Source organism: Protopterus annectens, chromosome 5.part0, assembly GCF_019279795.1.
Source record: "Protopterus annectens isolate FY-2018-M chromosome 5.part0, PAN1.0, whole genome shotgun sequence".
Lineage (NCBI taxonomy): Eukaryota > Metazoa > Chordata > Ceratodontiformes > Protopteridae > Protopterus > Protopterus annectens.
Window position 1 is genome coordinate 1,781,132,836 of NC_056735.1, and position 20,536 is coordinate 1,781,153,371.

Below are 20,536 nucleotides of genomic sequence, written 5' to 3' on the forward strand. Positions count from 1 at the left end.
CCAGCAAGTTCTGTTGATTGTGATAATGAGGTTGAGGTCTCAGGAGCATGTGGTGTGCAGGGATTGGGATTTCTTTAGATGTAGCATTTCTAACAGAGCTGGATCAGACATATCTTTATAAGTCAAGCAGAGATCACCACTAAGTAGGCGATATGAGACAGAGAATATTTGGAATTTTTTGAGTCTGTCCATATAGGACAAGAGTTTAAGGCCTGGGATCCTCTTTGTGAGGTACTTTTGCCGCCTCTCCAGTTGTTGCAGGTGTCTAGTGAGGTACATGCCAAATGGGACACTGTATTTTATGACTGGCCTAATGACGGAAGAGTAGAGGGAGACAATGACCTATTTCTTCCTGGATGCAAAACCCTTAGTAATGAGATGTGCCACATAGAAGGACTTGCTGACCACAGTGGCAATGTGGTGGTCAAAAAAGAGGCTGCTGTCAATCTGTGTTCCCATATCTCTTATAACACCTGTGTTCAGTGGACTACCCTAAATGTGGTAATTCATGGGAACTGAGTTTTTTCCAAAGGGGATGACACATTTTTTGGCATTGAGATTAAGGCCATGGTTCTGACACCAGTCGTTGGTCTCAGTGTGGCCTTAATGTAGGATGTCAACATCACTTTAAGGAGTTAATAATAGCTCCCAACTTGCAATCGTCTGTGGCCTGGACTTTAGAGAAGTAGATACCAAACAGGAGAGGACCCAGGACCGAACCCTGTGGGACTCCACTCGTGACTGGTCGGCAGTCTGAATTGTGTCTGCTACTTTCACACTGTGGGTTCTATCTGTGAGCCAGTTTGCAACCCACCTAGTGATATAGGGATTGATGCCTAGCTTAGTGAGTTTTTCTATGATTCCTGAATGGGGAATGGTATCAAACACCTTGGCCAGATCAAGGTAAGTTGTATGAACCACCTTGCCTTCATCCACAGCTCTGGTGACTGACTCAAAGAAGTCGACCATGTTGAGCAGGCATGATCTACCCTTCATAAAACCAAACTCTGTGGGATCCAGAGTTTGGACATTCCCTATATCCTTGTTTATTAGGTCCATGATGATGCATTCCATAGCTTTGCATATCAGACTCGTCAGGCTAATGGGGCGATGGTTCCCAGGGTCTGTAGTCACTCCACCTTTGTGGAGAGGTATGACTGTAGCAGTGCGCCATTCAGTAGGGGCAAAACTTGAGGTGAGGCTGTGATTGAACAAGGCACACAGGTGAGGTGCCAGTACACTCTGTAGTTCATGTAGAACACAGCCAGGGATATTGTCAGGTCCTATGGAAGCTGTATTCTTGGCCTTGGACAGTGCTGTTTTAACCTGTGTAGCAGTAATACTGGGTGCCTGGCAATCTACTGGTATTGTGACTGGTCCTTTGGGGGTGAGTGGTAAAGTTGGCACTGAATCTGTTGGCCAGCATATTGGCAATATCTGTTGTGCTCAGTTCACTTAGTTTACCTTCACTGTTAACTCATAGCTCTGAAAAGCAGTCTCTGGAATCCTGGTTCTGACATCATGTCACTCATCTAGTCAGGATAAAACAGAGGAGCATTCATGGGTTCTGCTCAAGCAGCTTTATGATGTACAAACACATCAATATTGAGGTTTAATAACTTTAACTTTGATAAACTTATAAACAAACTAGCTACTGCACTCATATATGCTCACTCTCTCGCTGCACTCTTAAAATGGCACTGAAGCTAGCACATGCTTGCTATTTATATGCACGTGTTGTCCTTGAAATGCTTCTTAAAGGTACAACACACACACTATTCCACACCGAGCAACATATGTAATGGATATTGGCTGGATTTCGACAATTACTAGACACTATAACTTAATCTCCTTGTACTGATTTCTGTTTTACACCAACACTGGTGGAAGGACAACTCATCTCTTTGCACTGATTATTTCAACATCATTTCCTAAACTGCTTGCCCTAGGGAGGGCTAAAGAGGAAGTAAGATGAGTAGGGCAGATCACACTTCAGTATCCCAAACAAAAGGCGTCTCCACAAGGTGGCAAAACCCCATCAACTGATACCTCTTAGTACTGAAGGATCAGTGGCTGCACTCCGAATTCTCCTGGATTTCCAGTCCTTATGCTATGCCGCAGAATAACCCCAGATATACTGCAAAGAATGGTACGGTGCTGGTGGGGGGGTGGTACTGTGCTGGTGGGGGGAGGGGTTGCATCCTGCCCTTTAGAGGTTTACAACAATAGGTTGTGTTTTCAGCTCAGGGTACAGTCACCCTTGTCAAACTGTTCTGAGAGTAGAGGGTGATGCAAAATGATTCTCCCATGATGGTTCATGTACAGAATGTATGAACCTCACCTGGAGAAGAATCAGGCACCCCACCTCACTAAGCCAGGTCTGGAGTTGGTATTTACTAATGAGCATCTGGTGACCTACATTGTCCAGGGGGGCTCAACCTGGAAAGCTGTAAGCAGCCATCACTTGGGCACACCACATGCAAAATGAAGGGTGCACCCCATGAGTATCTGTCTCCTTGCTTGCAGTTAACCTATGCAGAATGATCTCCATGCATTACATAAGGCATATGACACACTACTTAGCATTATGCAAATCAGATGCATAATGATGGTACACCATAGTTATGAATTGTTCTGCTGCATTAAATACAGGATGGCGTTTACCAGAGTGATTTAGTACAGTACCAGGGGCTCTACAAGAAGAGGCACAAGAGGACAGATAAGGAACATCATATTTTACAGCACTGATGTTGGGAAAGAGTCCCCCTGGATAAAGACCACTGCATAAAGTTATAGGGGTGGATTTCCCTGAGTAATAAGCATATGGCTGGAAATTACAGGATTGAGTGAGATGTATAGAATAATCAGCTATGTACAAATAATGGAGCGAGGAGAAGCATGTTTCTGGACACGGAGTACTGCATTACACAGTTTTCAGTAGGGGGGGTGGGGATTTCCACATGAGCATGACGTGTGCAAAAGTTCCCCTGGCCAGCAGAAGCATTTTTAGGGTGTGCCAAAGGGGAAGCCACCCCAGGTTACAAGGTGTTAGGAGAACTTGGCATATCCATGGATAATAACCGCTGCATTAAACAGTCTTCAGGAGAAGGGCAGGGATTTATACTAGAATGATTTATACAACAATTTGGGTCTATATTATAACCACGAAAGTCCTTTTCAGCGAATAAATAAACATTGACACATATTGCGCGAACCGCAAATACACCGAAAGCCCTAAACCGCAAAATTCAAAATCTCGAATCGTCATAGTTGGCCAACCTCATCCCCCGCTACATACTACCTACCCAAACAAAATAAATAAACCACATACATACACTAACCAAAACCCTACTTATAACCCTAAAGTAAAGCTTGTATATACTACCATGTATACACTTACCTTAACCTGCACCCTAACCCTAAGGTCAGTAACTATCGCACACTTACCTTAATGAGCTATAGCCAAACAAAATAAATAATCCACACACATACACTTAACAAAACTCTACACTAAGCTTTACATACATTACTATCTATGCACTTACCTTAACCCACACCCTAACCCTAAGGTCCGTAACTATCACACACTTACCTTATGGAGCTATACCACAGAAGGACCAACTATGATGATTCGACATTTCGGATTTTGCACTTCAGGATGATCAGTGTTTTCGTGGTTTGATGAATACGTGTCAATGTTTCCGTATTCACGTAATTGGACCTTTGCGGTTTTAATAGGGAACCCAACAATTTCCTTGGCAAGTAAAGGAATAGTTAGGGTGGGATCAAGGTGCCTGCATGCCTTAGAAGAGATGCAAGAAGCACAAGAGCTAGATTAGAGAAATAACTTTTTTTCTTTTTTGTGCTCTTCAAATAGGACATGAGGAGTGCAAATCAGGAAGAACTAACCTGGCCAAGGAGTGTTATACCATGAAATGTACTTTTCTGCAGTTCATTCCTTGGCTTAGAGTTCAGTGTATAAGATCATGCATCAGCACTAGGCACTAAATAACTTTGTTATGGCTCTGCTGGCAAGTCTAATGAGGTGACTCCTATGCCACCAGGAATAATTGATAATGCATTCCTCACAAAGTCACAAGCACTAGGTGAAGAAATCCATCACTGATACACAGATCACATGGCACACATTTCTTCATGAATATCAATCTCTCATTCTTCACAATTCATGTCTGAATACCACATCTAGAAATCCAAAGCTTTCAACAAAACCTCTATGAAAGCCCTTTTATTAAACTTGGGTTCATCTATAAAACCACATAAAGGTTGTACACCAAAGTGAGGAAAGGTAAAAGGAAGATTGTACAGAAAATAAGAGTTATTGAACACAACCTCTAAACCTTTACAAGACCTGGAATAAAAAAAAAAAAACAATACTACAGCTCTGCATGCATTATGCACATTGCCTTCTGAGATCTGTGCTACTAGAGAAAATTAACATGAGTTTCAGGAGAATGATTTGAAATGCAATGTGTAATGAGATAGAAAGAAACGAGAATACCAAGTCCAAACCATCAGAAATGATGGGTTTATAATGCAAAAATGCAGCCCGAAGCATCAACACAAGTAAACAATCACAGCCACAAAGTCCAGACTACCGAAACATTGCATCCTGACACAAGCAACAATGATCTGCTTTTGCAGCGGGACACAAACTATATCTATATCTATATATATATATATACACACACACACACACACACACATATATATATATATATATATATATATATATATATATATATATATATAAAGTTTACACACCCCTGTTAAAATGCCAGCCATAAGTGTGCACACCCTTAAACTAATACTTTGTTGAAGCACCTTTTGATTTAATTACAGCATTCAGTCTTCTTGGGTAGGAGTTTATCAGCATGGCACATCTTGACTTGGCAATATTTGCCCACTCTTCCTTGCGAAAGCAGTCCAACTCTATCAGATTGCAAGGGAATCTCTTGTGCACAGCCCTCTTCAGGTCACCCCACAGATTTTCTATTGGATTTCGGTATGGGCTCTGGCTGGGCCATTCCAAAACTTTAAATTTCTTCTGGTGAAGCCATTCTTTTGTTTATCTGGATGTATGCTTGGGGTCACTGTCATGTTGAAAAGTGAAATTCCTCTTCATCTTCAACTTTCTAGCAGATGCCTGAAGGTTTTGGGCCAAAAGTAACTTGCATTTGGAACTGTTCATAATTGTGTCCACTTTGACTAAAGCCCCAGTTCCAGCTGAAGAAAAGCAACCCCAAAGCATGATACTGCCACCATCATGCTTCACCATAGGGATGGTGTACTTTTGGTAATGCGAAGTGTTGTTTTTGTGCCAAATGTACTTTTTGGAATTGCATCCAGAAAGTTCATCCTTGGTCTCATCACACCATAACACATTTTCCCACATGCTTTTGGGAGACGATGTATTGTTTTGCAAATTTTAGCTGGACTCGGATGTTTTTTTCTGTGCAAGAAAAGGCTTCCATCTTGCAACCCTACCCCATAGCCCAGACATACGGAGAATATGGGAGATTGTTGTCACATGTAGTACACAACACATACTTGCCAGAAATTTCTGCAGTTCCTTCAGTGTTGCTGTAGGTCTCTTGGCAGCCTCCCTGACCAGTTTTCATCTTGTCCTTTCATCAATTCTGGAGTGACGTCCAGTTCTTTGCAAAATTACTGCTGTCCCATATTTTCTCCACTTTTTGATGACTGTCTTTACTGTGTTCCATGGCATATCCAATGCTGTGGAAATTTTTTGTACCCTTCTCCTGACTGATACCTTTTAACAATGAGATCCCTTTAATGCTTTGTAAGCTCTCTGCAAACCATGGCTTTTGCTGTAGCAGGCAACTGAGTAAATGTCAGGAAAATCATACTAGGACAGCTTAACTTTATTTGGGGTTAATCAGAGTCTCTTTAATTGATGGCAGGTGTGTACCCAAGAAGACTGAATGTTGTAATTAAATCAAAAGGTGCTTCAACAATGTATTAGTTTAAGGGTGTGCACATGTATGCAATCAGCTTATTATACATTTTTTATTTTTTAGATTTTTCCCCTAATAGATTTGTTTGCTTTTCAATTGAGTTGTACAGGTTCTAGGTCATATTAAATCTGGGAAAAGTTTTGAAATGATTTATTGTGGTCTCATTTTTATATCACAAAAAAGTACAGTTTTGTACCTACCATAAATGTAGATGTTCGAGGATTCCATTGCTGCAGTCCTTACTATTGGGTATAGTCCGCGTCCAGTCGGCCCGAATACCAGAGTATAAGGCTGACGTCGGTCATGGCGCCTTAGACTGACGTCAGTACGTCAGGGTACTAATGCGCATGACCGACGTCATATCCTCAGTCTTTTCTTGCCCCAGATGTCAGAATACCCTAAAAAAACAAGGGCCAAAATACCTGCACCAAAAACATGTACAATATATACAAAAATATATACAGAAATATAAGCATGTAAACTCACCTACACAACCACCCCTAAACACAGAGGGGAAGGAGGGAGGGTAAATTGGACTGCAGCAATGGAATCCTCGAACATCTACATTTATGGTAGGTACAAAACTGTACTATGTTCTTCGTTTTCCATTGCTGCAGTCCTTACTATTGGGTAGAATCCCAAAGCAGAGGTAAGGGAGGCTGGCAAATCATAAAGAAGTAGGAGCTGACAAAATGCCTTGCAAAACAGCTGTGGCAAAACCAGCCCTAGACTTAGAGTAAATAGGAAGGTGATAATGCTTAGAGAAAGTATGCACTGAACTCCAAGTAGCTGCTTCCAAAATATCCTTAGTTGCCACCCCCCTTAGAAATGCAGTTGAAGTGGCAGTAGCCCTAGTGGAATGAGGCCTAATCCCAGCTGGAATCTCCTTGCCATGATGGGAATAACACAATGCAATGCAAAAGCCAATCCACCTAGAAATAGTTTGTTTTGACACAGGCTTGCCCTGTGAACTCAAAGCAAAAGAAACAAACAACTGCTGAGACTGCCTAAAATCCTTAGTCCTGCTCAAATAATAACGCAATTGCCTGTGTACATCTAAAGTGTGCAAAATCTTTTCCCCTGTATTTTGGGGGTCTGCATAAAAGGTAGGCAAATGAATAGTTTGGTTTAAAGCCACACTAGAAACCACCTTAGGCATAAAGGAAGGATTAGTACGTAATGATACCCTATCCTTATGGAAAATCAAAAGGGCTCTACTGCCATAAGGGCCTGCAACTCAGACACCCTTCTTGCAGAAGTAATAGCCAACAGAAAAGCAGTCTTCCATGACAAGTATTTCAATTCAGCAGTAGCCGCAGGCTCAAAAGGTTGTAGAGTAAGTTTTTCCAACACAAAATTGAGATCCCAAGCAGGAGTAGGAGCTCTACGTGGGGGTCTTATATTCTTTGCCCCTCTGAGAAACTGCTTGAACAAAGGATGCGAAAACAATGGTGGGTCACAATCATAGTGAGCTGAAATTGCTGCAGCATGAATCTTAATGGAAGAGAAGGACAAACCTTTGTCCAATAACTCAGTAAGATATTGAAGAGCCACACTCAAATTAGGTTCAGAAATCTCCAAATTCTTTGCTGTACTCCAAAATAAAAATCTCTTCCATTTTTCTGCGTACACTTTCCTTGTACTAGGTCTTCTAGCTTCCATAATCACATTTAAAACTTGTTGAGGAAGTTGAGACCTGCTGTGCCTCAACACAGAATATGCCAGGCTGTTAGATGAAGAGATTGAAGCTTGACATTGAGCAGATGACCATCCTTCTGAGATAACAGATGAGGAATCAGAGGTAAAGGCCATGGAGGCTTCCTTACCAGACTCCGTAGAAGTGGGTACCAGTGTTGCCGAGGCCAATCTGGAGCTATCAAAATCATCCTTGGCCTGTCTTGCCTGACCTTTAATAGTACCTTTGGAAGAAGAGGCAGAGGAGGAAAGGCATACACATGAAGGTTTTTCCAACTGAACGACAGAGCATCCACTTTCCAAGCTGTGTGATGAAACCCCTTTGTGCAATACTGTGGCAGCTGGTGGTTTAGTGGAGACGCGAACAGATCTATGTCTGGAGTTCCCCATGACACTGTCAATTTTTGAAATACATGAAGATCCAGTTTCCACTCGTGGGGATCCATGATTTGTCTGCTTAACACATCTGCTAAGGAGTTCTGTGCTCCCGGCAGAAACCTTGCCTGAAGAGTTAGTTGCAAGCTTAGCGCAGTCTCCCATAAAATCATTGCTTGCCTGCATAGAGGATAAGAATGTGTTCCCCCTTGCTTGTTGATGTACCACATGACAGTTGTGTTGTCTGTTAGAATCAACACCTGCCCTGGAAGAAGTAACTCCTTGAAAGCCACTAATGCAAACTGGACTGCTAACATCTCCTTCATGTTGATATGTAGATGCTGTAGTCTGGCAGGCCACTTGTCTTGTATCCACTTTCCATTTAGATGAGCTCCCCAAGCAATGTCCGAGGCATCTGTCGTTAAAATCTGACTCGCCTCTGGGCGGGTCACAGAGAGTCCCTTGTTTAGGTGACATTCCTGAGCCCACCACAAAAATTCTTTCTGAAGGCAAGGTATTATTTGAATGACAGTGTCCAAATCCTGGCAGTGCTGTGTCCATACATTTTGAGATACCATTGTAGCTTCCTCATATGCAGTTTGGCATTGGGAAGCACCAGAATACAAGATGCCATGAACCCTAATGCTTGAAGGACTGTCCTTGCAGTCAGCACGGACTGATGAGATAGTTGATGGAAGTAAAGTGATAGACTCTTTTGTTTGTCCGGGGTTAAAAAGGCCATCTGGGCTGCTGTATTCAGTCTCACACCCAGAAAGCACATGTCTTGAGAGGGTACTAGACTGGACTTTATTTCGTTCACAGAATACCCTAGGCATCTTAGCACTGCTATAACATATTCCAGATGCTGTAGAAGGTCTTCTTTTTCTGGAGCCAGAATCAGGCAGTCGTCCAAGTAAGGATAAATTTGAATTCCTTGAAGCCTGAAGTAAGCTATCACTGGAGCCAGAACCTTTGTGAATACTCTGGGCGCAGTAGATAAGCCAAAGGGCAATGCAGAGAACTGATAATGAGAATTTCCAGCTCGAAACCGCAGATACTTCCTGCAACTTAGCCTTATAGGCACATGAAGGTAAGCTTCCTTGAGATCTAAAGTTACCATCCAGTGATCTTTGCCCAACAGAGGTAAAAGCTGTTGCAACGTCAACATCTTGAACTTGGGAATGTCCAGAAAAGTGTTGAGGAGAGATAAATCCAAAATTGGTCGCCATGTGTTCCCCTTCTTTGGTACTAGGAACAGGCGAGAATAAAATCCTAGGCCCCTTTCTGATACAGGGACTGGTTGAATGGCCCCCATCTGTAGTAACTGAGAAACTTGCTTGTGAGCCTCTTTTCTTTGTGGAGGAGGAACGTCTGGCATGCCCTTGAAAGGGGGCATTGTATGGAAATAAAATCTGTAACCGTGGTGAATGATATCCAACACCCATTTGTCTTGAGTAACTAAATCCCAATTTTCTTTGAAAAGAGACAGTCTTCCTCCCAAAGGAGCTGCCAGACAAGAATCTACTGGCAGCTGAAAAGACAGGTCATTGGGTCTGTTTACGAAAGGACTGACCCCTGCCCTCACCAGAAGTCTGAGCAGGTGAACTCCCTGATCTAGGCCGAAAAGAACCTTGAGCCCTGCCCCTACCACGCCTAGACCTACCCCTAGACTGGGAATCATAAGCAGGATATGTCCACCCCTTAGCAGGCCAATTTCTACTAAACTTCGGTGGCTGCACCTGCAAAAAATCTTTAACAGTTTGCATAGACTTAGCTTTGTCCTCCATTTTCTTTAAAACTGCTTCCACAGGCGATCCAAACAACACATCAGACTGTAAAGGAGCATCCAAAATCCTTGTCTTAACATGCTCAGCTAAATTCTGATCCTTCAACCAGGCATGCCTGCGAAGAACAGAACCAGTAGCAGCCACCCTCGAGGAGGCCTGTACAGCATCAAAACCACATTGCAAAGAATGCTTACCCACTTGTTCAGACACATGAACCAAATCCAGCAACTCTTTACACTCAATACCTTCCGCCAAAGCATCCACCTTAGATTTTAATTGTGAAAGGAGATAATTCTGATATTTTAGCATGTGAAACTGACAATTCAACGCTCTCATGGCTAGAGTGGAAGAAGTATACACCTTCTTTCCCCACCTATCCAAAGCCTTTGCCTCTTTATCAGTGGGAACAGGATTTTTAACTACAGAAGCCTTAACACCTTTAGGCCCTTGAGAAATGGTTTCTGGGTCCGCCCTAGGACTCTTAAACAAATACTTATGAGCTTCGGGCACCCTATAATACCTATCAGGCTTAACAGGAGCAGGAGGCAAGGAGTCAGGGTTCAGGGAAGCCTCTGCAAAAACATCCTCCACCACATTCAACACAGGAGGAATAGCTAAGGGCCTATGCTGGGGTAAAAACAAGAATTCCCTAAGCCTTTTCCTGGAATCAGAGTAATCCTGGCCTTCCCATTTAAAGTGCTCCCTCATGGAGTGCAGAGTCTCTGAAAATGAGAAATCCTCAGGAGGAGAAGCTGTAGGAGTGGAATCATCCACATCAGAATCAGAATAAGTAGGATACTCCTGTAAGTCTTCCGCAGAAGACTCTGAAGCCTCTGAACACTGTTCAAAACTATCAAACTCCTGTTCCACCCTAGGCCTCTTATCAGGCGGGGGCATAGAACCTCTAATCATAGTAATCAAATCTTCTGCCATTTTAAGCATATGTTTCTTAGGTACAGAGCCCGAAATGCTAGGAGAAGCCCCCACAGAAGCTGAACTTGGCCTACCTCTAAAAGAAGTTTTGGCAACAGAAGGAGAGGCCCTAACTACCTTGGGAAGAGAGGGAAGAACAGTTACCTGAGAAGCCCCCTCAGCCTGGCCTACCTCCTGAGAAGGCACATCCTGCAACAGTAAAGTTTCTGCCTGAGACTCCATGGAAACTCCTGGCAAAACCTCTGGCTCCACTGAGCCTTCTAAAGAACCGACGTCCGGGACTGCCGAATCATCAACCCTAGGCTTCACTGTTTTGTCCTTGCGCTTCTTGGATGAAGCGGGCGTCGGAGCATCCGACGGCATATTATAATTGCAACGCTTCCCAAACACTAACCTGGCACAGTCTAGCCTCCTCTTAATAGTGCGTTTGTTAAATCTAGCACAAGAACGGCAACCAACAACGTCGTGCTCAGGCCCTAAACAAGGTATACACAATGTATGATAATCCCTATGAGGTATCTGCTTCCCACAAGAAATACAGTTATTCACTTTTTCTGACATCCGGTTAAATACTGAGGCAAGAAAAAACAAAATGTTCCCCAACGGGGTACTTAGCCAACTCTGTTTCGGTCTGAAACTCCGGTTTCGGAAATATTTCAGAACGCCAACCTGCACTCGCAAAACTGCTTCTGCATCGGACCATGCGGCAAAAAAGACGGAGGATATGACGTCGGTCATGCGCATTAGTACCCTGACGTACTGACGTCAGTCTAAGGCGCCATGACCGACGTCAGCCTTATACTCTGGTATTCGGGCCGACTGGACGCGGACTATACCCAATAGTAAGGACTGCAGCAATGGAAAACGAAGAACATCCTGTATGTATGTATATATATATATATATATATATATATATATATATATAGATGGGATCCCCGAAACCAGACACCTGAAAGATGAGAAGACTGGAATACCAGAAGCGTGAAATTTAAAATACCGAACACTACACTAAAATACACCACACACATACACATACACACACCTTCACCCAAAACACAAACACACAAACCTACACTACATAAAAGCAGGGGGGCAAGCCCCCCTGCACCCCCCACAACCCCCTACTTAAATATTCTAACTCCAAGGTTGCACTATACAGACAAACACATGAAAACACAACCACACACATACATTCCCCGCACACACACACATCACAGTCACAGCACACACTTGTACATACACTAAAGCCCCTAACCAACACAACCAAACATAGATACTTACCTAACCTCCTGACATCTCCGTACTTCGCGAATTTGAAATTCGCTCTTCTGGTCTTCCGGTCGCCTTGTCTATCGGTTATCTGGTCTCAGGATACCGGTCTTCGGTATTGTAAGTATTCGGGATTTCATAGTGATCCCATATATATACATTTAGATATATAGATAGAGAGATATAGATATGTATACACACACACACACACACACACACACACACACACACATATATATATATATATATATACTAACTTGAAAGGCTCATCCTCTTCATCAAATGCAGCTCAGTATACAATTTGTCAGTAAGTTAGCCTCCATATTCTAGTAAACCAGCATTCATTTCCCAGTAAACTCTCTGCTATGATGTTCTGAGAGTTGCTAAAACAGACTTCAACAAACAGTAGAGTTCCTCCAGTGAACTTTTTTGAAAAGCTTGTACTGCATGAAGGCTTGAATGTAATAGTAAGGAAGACCTTATAAGCTATAGGTGATAAGGTCATATGTATAGCATATGACAGAAGATACATGACATTGTGACTAGGAAGTGTATCAGGAAATAACAGTAATGTATAGCCAATAAAACTGTAAAAACTGAATAAGCCGCTTCATAGATTATAGTGAAAACATGCATTTAACTTGCTCTGTGTTGGCATCCATAAAGAAGTATATACTGATTAAGCAAGCCTTCCCACTGAGTATTAATATCAAAGAAATGCCATGGTCAGTTCACATGGTGTGACCGCAGCACTTGAGCACTCACACCTCAACCTAGACCAGTTCTAGTGGCATAGAGGGATGGTGACGCAAGTTTGGCAAGAACGCAAAATACCCTCATGGCTGCCTGTATGATGACCTTGCGAGACAGTTCTTATCCTCATACATTTGGTGCATAACTCTCCCCATATGGCAGAACAAACAGGATCAAATCCAGTGAGTGGGGGGGGGGGGGAGTAGATGGTCAGCAGTAACGAAATCAAAAAATGGCATAGAAAAAGTTAAAGAAAATCCTTACTGTTACAGCTTCATGGGCCATGTCTGTTATACAAGCATAACAGTATTAAGAGCATTAACATACAGCACTGTCTGCATTACCAAAAACTATTATAAAGACCTTGGTGGGCACAGTGGCTTCCTGCAACTCAGCACCACGTTCTGTCACAGTCTTGCACAGTGTCCCCTCTTGGCTGCTTATGCTAATTTAATTTGCTAATTTAATGAACCATTCATATCACCCACATGCAAAGTACCATCCAAAAATATTGTTTTCTAGCCCCGATACATTTTACCTGATAGAACTGAAACTTCTGGAATGCAGAAAAGAGAAGATGTCTCAACTGTTGACAGCTCAGTAAGATTGCATGGCTTCCTGGAAGTAAGGCAGTCACTTTCTTTAGACACCTTTAATGAAAGAAATAATATACAGTTAAGTGAAATACAGCTTTAATACTGAAATCAGTTCAGGGAGCTAGTTAAAATACAATTCTTTATTATATAGACACAATTTTAAAAACTATTGTGTTTTATACATGTAATGTATTTTTCAGGAATTCAGGCTGAGTGTAGTCTTTTTCAATTAAGTTTGATATAAACCATACATTTCACAAAAGGACTACAATGCACATCTATTGACAATTTTATTATTTAAAATGTCTTCTATTATACCGTACAGCCTAGCTTTGTACAGCAGATTCATATCATGGCATCAAAGTCAAAACCACTGAATCCTAAATATGACAAAACAGTCCATCAAAACTAAAGAAACCTGTACCCTTTATTTAACTGTACCAACTGCATGGTCACACATCCATGGGGAAGAGAGAAAGGCCTTTCACCTCACCCTCCATGTGCATTGTGTTCCATACAGCACAGAATCACATTGTATCCATATGTCAAACAAGTCAGAAACAGAACAGCAGCTATAGTTATGATGACAACAGAAGAAAACCGCAAACTAACCAGACACATAAATATAAACAATAAGTGTCTGCTTTAAAAAATAAATCATTAAAAATTCAAAGTCAATAAAACTTCCAGTTGACTTATTTGATGCAACAGAATTTTCTTTGCTGAAACTGTCATTGATGGAATCACGTTGTCATGTAGACGTAGTAGTCTGCAATGTTTCGATGTTTTGACTATAAACATACTCTGAGACTTCTATAGGCCTTCAAAAAGTCTGCCACCTATTAATGTCAGGACATATACCCTGTATCACAACCACAGTTACTGTAGGTCTCTTTTGAAGGTGGGTACCTCTTCCTCTAAAAAGTAAAGGTAGCAAGTTCCACCAAGTTTCTGCCCTATTAAGAAAAGTCCTGTTAAGGAATTTAGTTCCTCTTCTAGTGGATCCAGAAAACAATTTTAGTGTGTAGGCTCAAAATAGTGAACACTAAAGGAAATCACTATAGTTGCAGCAAGTAAACAGTTTTGCTTTCACTTATTAATTAGGAGTAGGTCCCCTCTTACGTACAGCTGATAATGAGCAATGACATTTTGTTTTAACCTTTCCACATATTCCAAATGCCGGATGTTGTATATTCTCTTTATAAAGCTTCCTTCAAGTCTGCTAAGAAAAGAATAACTGAAAATGCTGACTGAAGCCCCATATTTAATATTAGGTAATATTCCTGATTTATAGATTGTCAATAGAAACTCTGCTCCCTATTACTGATGGTTCCAGATATTACTTTAATTTTCAGGTTGCGTTGCAATATTTGTTCATTTAGATATTTCAGCTTATGTTTACATACACAGAAACACACACACACACACACACACACACACACACACACACACACACACACACACACACATGTACGTGTGTATATAAACATATGTTTGCTTATACATAGTCTTATTTCGTCTTAAGTATTACCATTTTTGATTTGCATCGGCTTGTAGCAAAACTGGTTTATTCATTCCAAAATACTTCAAAAGCTTTAGCCTGGGTGCTCTGATAACTGACTGTGCAATTCACAACTATTTTGTTCCACATTCTAACCCCATGCTACATCTTATTCCAAAAGTTTCTTTAAAGGAAAGGTCTACCCTTACTTGGAGGTCAACTCAATCCAAGGAATTATTTTCTCTCTACAGAATGGATCCAGTATGATTTAGTGATCAGTAACTGGCTAGTACATTATAAAACTTTTATTTAATTTCCTTTCCTTGTAATCAAAGGTAGGGAAAGCCCTCCCCTTTTCCTTTAAAGCTTAACCTCTTGTGCTTTTGGCAGAGGAATTTGTCTCTACCCATACGACAAACTACAGACACAGGGACTTCTGTAGTGTTCCTGCCAAGTGTTTACTACAAGCTGATGACAGCAGGTACTAGAGACTGTGCCAAGATTCATGTGATCCTATTACTTACTCTTAGGCAGCTTTTAGTCTGAATGCTTAGATTTCATTAGTGTACAGTAAGTTTCCTCCACTCCAAGAAATACTAAGAGTATCCTTTCTCTTTGAATATCTACAACCCCTTTCTGACGGGGGAAATTGTATCACTTCATTGTGACACATAGTGATTATAGAGTGTACTTTATTAACTGAAGTAGTTAATTCTCTTATGTTGCAAGCTAATGCACTTATGTATTTTTCTGTAGTATGGTTTTCTGATTTACCGCTGATGGAAACAGATGCAGTGGATAAATCACATGACATGATCAGCAGGAGTGCTGTTCACTTTAGTAACTGCCATTTGAGGTACTTTTGACATACATCTCTCATTCTGTTGCTGTGGCTGTTCCCGCTGTTTGTGTCATTAAAAGGGTTCAGAACAATGTTGGAAGATGTACTTACATGTGTTATATGTAATACTGTCAGAATGGATTCCTTTAAGTAGATTTATTTCAGACATTGTTTCTTAAGCAAGCTAGGACAGAAACCTGTTTGTGTTCAGTGAAATTATTTCAGACATCATGCTGCAGCTTGAGATAAAGGTAACCTGCAGTCTGAACAAAAGGAAAATATTGAACATTGCTTGACTAGGAAAAGAGAAATAAACATTGCAGACAGATTACAGTTGTGTTTTGGACTTGTTTTTGCATGAATAGATTACTGTCAGCTATAAAGGAAAATTACTGAGTGTGCTAAGAAAGACTGAAGAAAATGGCGTCGGCTGTATCTTTTATATCCCTGGCGCACTGATGTCAGGGAAGAGGCGACAGCAACAGACGCCGGACCAAGACTTTGGAATTCAGGCCGACTGCGGGTAGCCTGCCAGCAGGATAACCCAAGAGTAATGACTGCAACAGTGAAACACGATGAACATCTTTTTAGAAATGTAACAAACTGAGCTGTCATTTAGACGGCAGAAAAAAAAGATTATTACATTATGCTACAAACAGAAGAAGAGTGTAAACAATGTTTTGAGATTATTCCAAATGTACCACCTAAGCTGAGGAACTGCTGAATCTGAACTTCATTTTATGTATAAAAGTTGGTCAATAGTTTGCATTATGAGATTTGCTTTCTACTTAGCCTTAGAATACTACTAACCTATTCAGAAATAAATACATTTGCCAGAAGTTAAATTATGTCTCCAAGGATTATGATGGACAGCAGTCAGATCTTTATAACATGGGTAGTCCATGAACTATTACTGCTGACTGAGGAAGAGCAACCAGAATATAAAAAAAAGTTTATTAGCAAAACTCCAAGGATTCATATGTCAATAATGCAGGATCTTGAGGTGGGAACATCGATCACCACACCGATCAGGTACAACAACCCTGAAATTATACAGAATTGCAAAACACCCTACTCGTACAAAAACAGAAACAAGTGGCAACATGGGTCTTGCTGGGGGGGGAGTCCGGGATATGATATTGTGAGTTTCGGTATAGGTGGATTTCGATGTTTTCACCTTAAGATCCTGCATTTTTGACATACAAATACTCAAGAGTTTTGACAGTAATCAACAAAAAGATCATAATAACATAAATTGAAGAAGAGAAGGTTGGCAATAATTTGATGTAGAATTGCAGAACAGTGCTGCATTGTAATGAAAAAAAATATATGACAGCAGTAGGATGTGTCAGCAACTCTGCCAAGTCATATCAGGTGACCCCACCACCCTTCATCTTCTACAATGAAGATGGAGGTGTCTGATGCATAACATAACATAGCCATGCAATGACCAATGCAACCTTAAAAGCCACTAAATTAATTATCTTTTTATATGCGACACGACAGTGTCAATATGTACTGCTCAGAGCTCATATGGGTGAGTAAATGTTGCTGCTTCACCTGTATTGCTATATACTGTACATGACATTGCCTAGGCGTATATCGTATGTTCACAGATTGCTGTCTGTCAACATTGCTACCATGACTGCTGGGGTGTTTTAAACTGTCACTAATTCTGTTATTCCTCAGTACTTGCAATGAAAATATCTGGGTTTCCTCTCCTGAATTGTACAGAATTAAAAATATACTTTATTAGTTGCAGAAGTATTTCTTTCTTATTTATTATTGCAGTTACAGTTTAAAACACCTCAAGAAGAGTGTGGAGAAGGGCAATGGTGCAGCCAGGGATACTCTTTGTACTCTACAGTATATTTTTTTCTGAACCTGTTAGAAACATTGGGGCTTTTTTCAAGTCATATGATGTCTATAACTATCTAGATTAAATGTTTTTAAAAAACATGTATATAGCTTTCTTACAGAGAGGATTGCACATTTAAAAATAATACCTCTAATAGTTTTTGACTGAGCAGCGGAAAATGTTATACACATTAATTTCGGGGTGGTGTGAGGCAATAGCTCAAGTGATATGACCACATTTTAAATGCCAGGTAGTTTGGGGTGCAGCAAAAAACATCTGTGAGTACAAAATGGAATTCACTGGCTACACCCCTGGAGAAGAGCTTGCTGATTTTTGAAGGACTACAACTTTTGCATTTATGAAAGTCTGTAATTTATCTCCTTTCATTGGCTGGAGCTATATACCTGCTGGAAACAGCATAAGACAGGCTCTGACAGTAAGATGAGAGTAAATTATGAAAAAATAGAAACAGTCTTGTTACAAAAAAGGTGTGTAAGATGTCCGTGACTTACACTACTGCCATTGTATCTCAATAGGATAAGAAAACAACTCTATTTCCTTATGTATAGCATGACTCATTTAAAAAGGACTTGAAATGGATTCTGGGAAAGAGATGTGGAAGCAAGAAAACAAATTCATGTTGATATGTCAGGACCCATGATGGCCATTTTGTGAAAAAACATAAACATTTTATAAGCAGTACTTTGAGTGATTTGCTGAATTGAAATAGCTCAGAAAAAAAAGATAAAATAAAAAAAACATTTTAAAATCCACAGTAGAGTTTTCCTTTAATTATACAATTATTTTATGCACTTTCGGGATAAACATGAAAGATACACTACCATACCCAGACATCTTATAACTGCTTGTTGATCCTGTAGTTGAGGTATTTGAACCAGAGCTCTGACCTTCTCTTCAGCTGGTTTCAGGCTTTATCTAAACTTTCTCATTTGGAGTTTGCACTATATTTTGACCTACTTGAAATTAACCTATCCCAGTCAATTCTTTAATTGAATCAGTAATTTATCATATCCATTCTTTAAGTGAATCAGTATTTTATAATATCCTTCTGTTACATACCAAACCATTATATCTCCAGTGATGTCAGTACATGCAAACCTTCCTGTCAACTGATCCACAGTTCCTCTAAAAACTTTCAGGTGGAAGTTTTGGTAATATTTGCCTTTATATGGGCATATTTAATGCACATACCTTACTTACTTTGCCATAGTTCCAGATTAGTATCAAGTAAAGAAAAACAGTTTTCATCTGGAATTGTGGTAATGATTTATTTTATTGGATGACATGGGTAACATACTCTCTTTGCATTTTTTTCATGTTGTCAGAATTTCTGTATATGTGAATTTTGCCTGGCTTCAACACATTAGTCATACAACTGATCTGGGCAGTAAGGTTAATCTGCATACCCATGAGCTACATGTTCTGTACACATACTTTTTTTTTTTTTTTTTTTTTTTTTTTTTTTTTTTAAATTATTGAGCACTATTCACTCATGTATGTCATACTACATCCTTCCTACCCAGAGCTTCACATCTGCACCTGCCAGCTTCTATGAACCCTTGGAGTAACTCCAATTTATCTGGGATAGGTCACAGAAACTAAGAGCATCCTGGGAGTCTTGGCCTGCACTATCAGCTTATCACTCTGTCTCTGTAGCAGCCAAGCCAACCACCACACCATGTATTCAGCTTCCACCAGCAATCACTGTGAGAGTGACCACATAAGCACACACCAATCTTTTCCCCGCCACTCTATCAGTCATCTGAACCATTAATTGAATCCAGTGGCTGGATGTACCCAGGTGTTTACCCCTCTACATAATCAGAAAGATGTGTAAATACACCTTTGAATTTTGCCTTTGAAAAACACTGGAACTTTCCTTGGAGCAATATACTACGATAAAAATGTCAGGCTCTATCTGAATACAATGAAGTTATGTAAATTACCACAGACCACTAAATAACTGTTCAATGTCCTGAAGCATAAAGTCACTTCTTACATATATCATAAATCCTTTTCATCATACTAAGTTTATGGCATGTCAAATGAATAAATGTAGAGCGAAATATTCCTTTTGATTTATCTGGAAGGGAATCATATATTTGTTTTTATCATTACAGGGAAGTAATTTGTGACCAACTGGTGATATATGGCAGCTGCGTAAATAAGTAACATGCATACAAGAGGCTTTAGCTTAAACTCTTTTAGGGGCAGCACTTCAAATGTTTTAGTAGTGTTATGGAAGGTTATCAAGTCTCATGTTTATTCTTCATAAAATGCATATTAACTTGTAGTTTTTTTTCACAAATGAGTCAAATAAAATGTTTATAATATGCTTATGTAAAAGCAAAATGAAAAATAGGTGCATGATTATGCAAGATATAGTTTCACATAAGTAGTAGCTTTATATTTCAAGTGTCTTACAATTGTATTCTCTCTGTACTGACAGATAGTTGAAGGCAAAGTAAAGTGCTGAAAGAGCTAAGGGATGTTATGTTTAAAAGTGTAAGGTATCCGTGGAAACCAGATTACTCAACAGTATTCTCTGGCCTTTTCAGGCTGGAGATGAGTCTTTGCAAGGATGTCTGTGAGACAGTGTGAAATGGTACCAAATGTTAAAGGGTTGCAAGCCAATAAATCTTATGCACAGGTGGTTTGCATTTTAAAAAGCATATTGTCAAGAGCTCACATGAAGCTCTAAGCGAGGATCACGCCGACATAAAATATTTAAAAATGTTATTATTTGTTAAAATATATGTTATGTGAAAGTTCTGCATGTAGGAAATTGACAGGAAAAAGTATATAAAGTATTTTACTTTACTCTTTGACACTTATCTTAAAATGTTAGTAGGCAGTCTCCCAGCACTGTTCATTGAATAAATATTTTGCACATCCTGAAGCATTATTCTTG

At 40.3% G+C, this 20,536-nt stretch overlaps 1 protein-coding gene across 2 annotated transcripts in view; it reads right to left on the reverse strand.

Moving 5' to 3' along the window:
* RUBCNL (rubicon like autophagy enhancer) overlaps positions 1-20,536 on the reverse strand; it is a 1,197,353-nt gene that overhangs the window by 748,207 nt on the left and 428,610 nt on the right. For both annotated transcript variants that reach the window (XM_044071584.1, XM_044071583.1), the window contains exon 2: positions 13,347-13,458. In XM_044071584.1, coding sequence (XP_043927519.1) covers positions 13,347-13,458 — 112 coding nt within the window. The remainder of the gene's footprint in view (positions 1-13,346; positions 13,459-20,536) is intronic.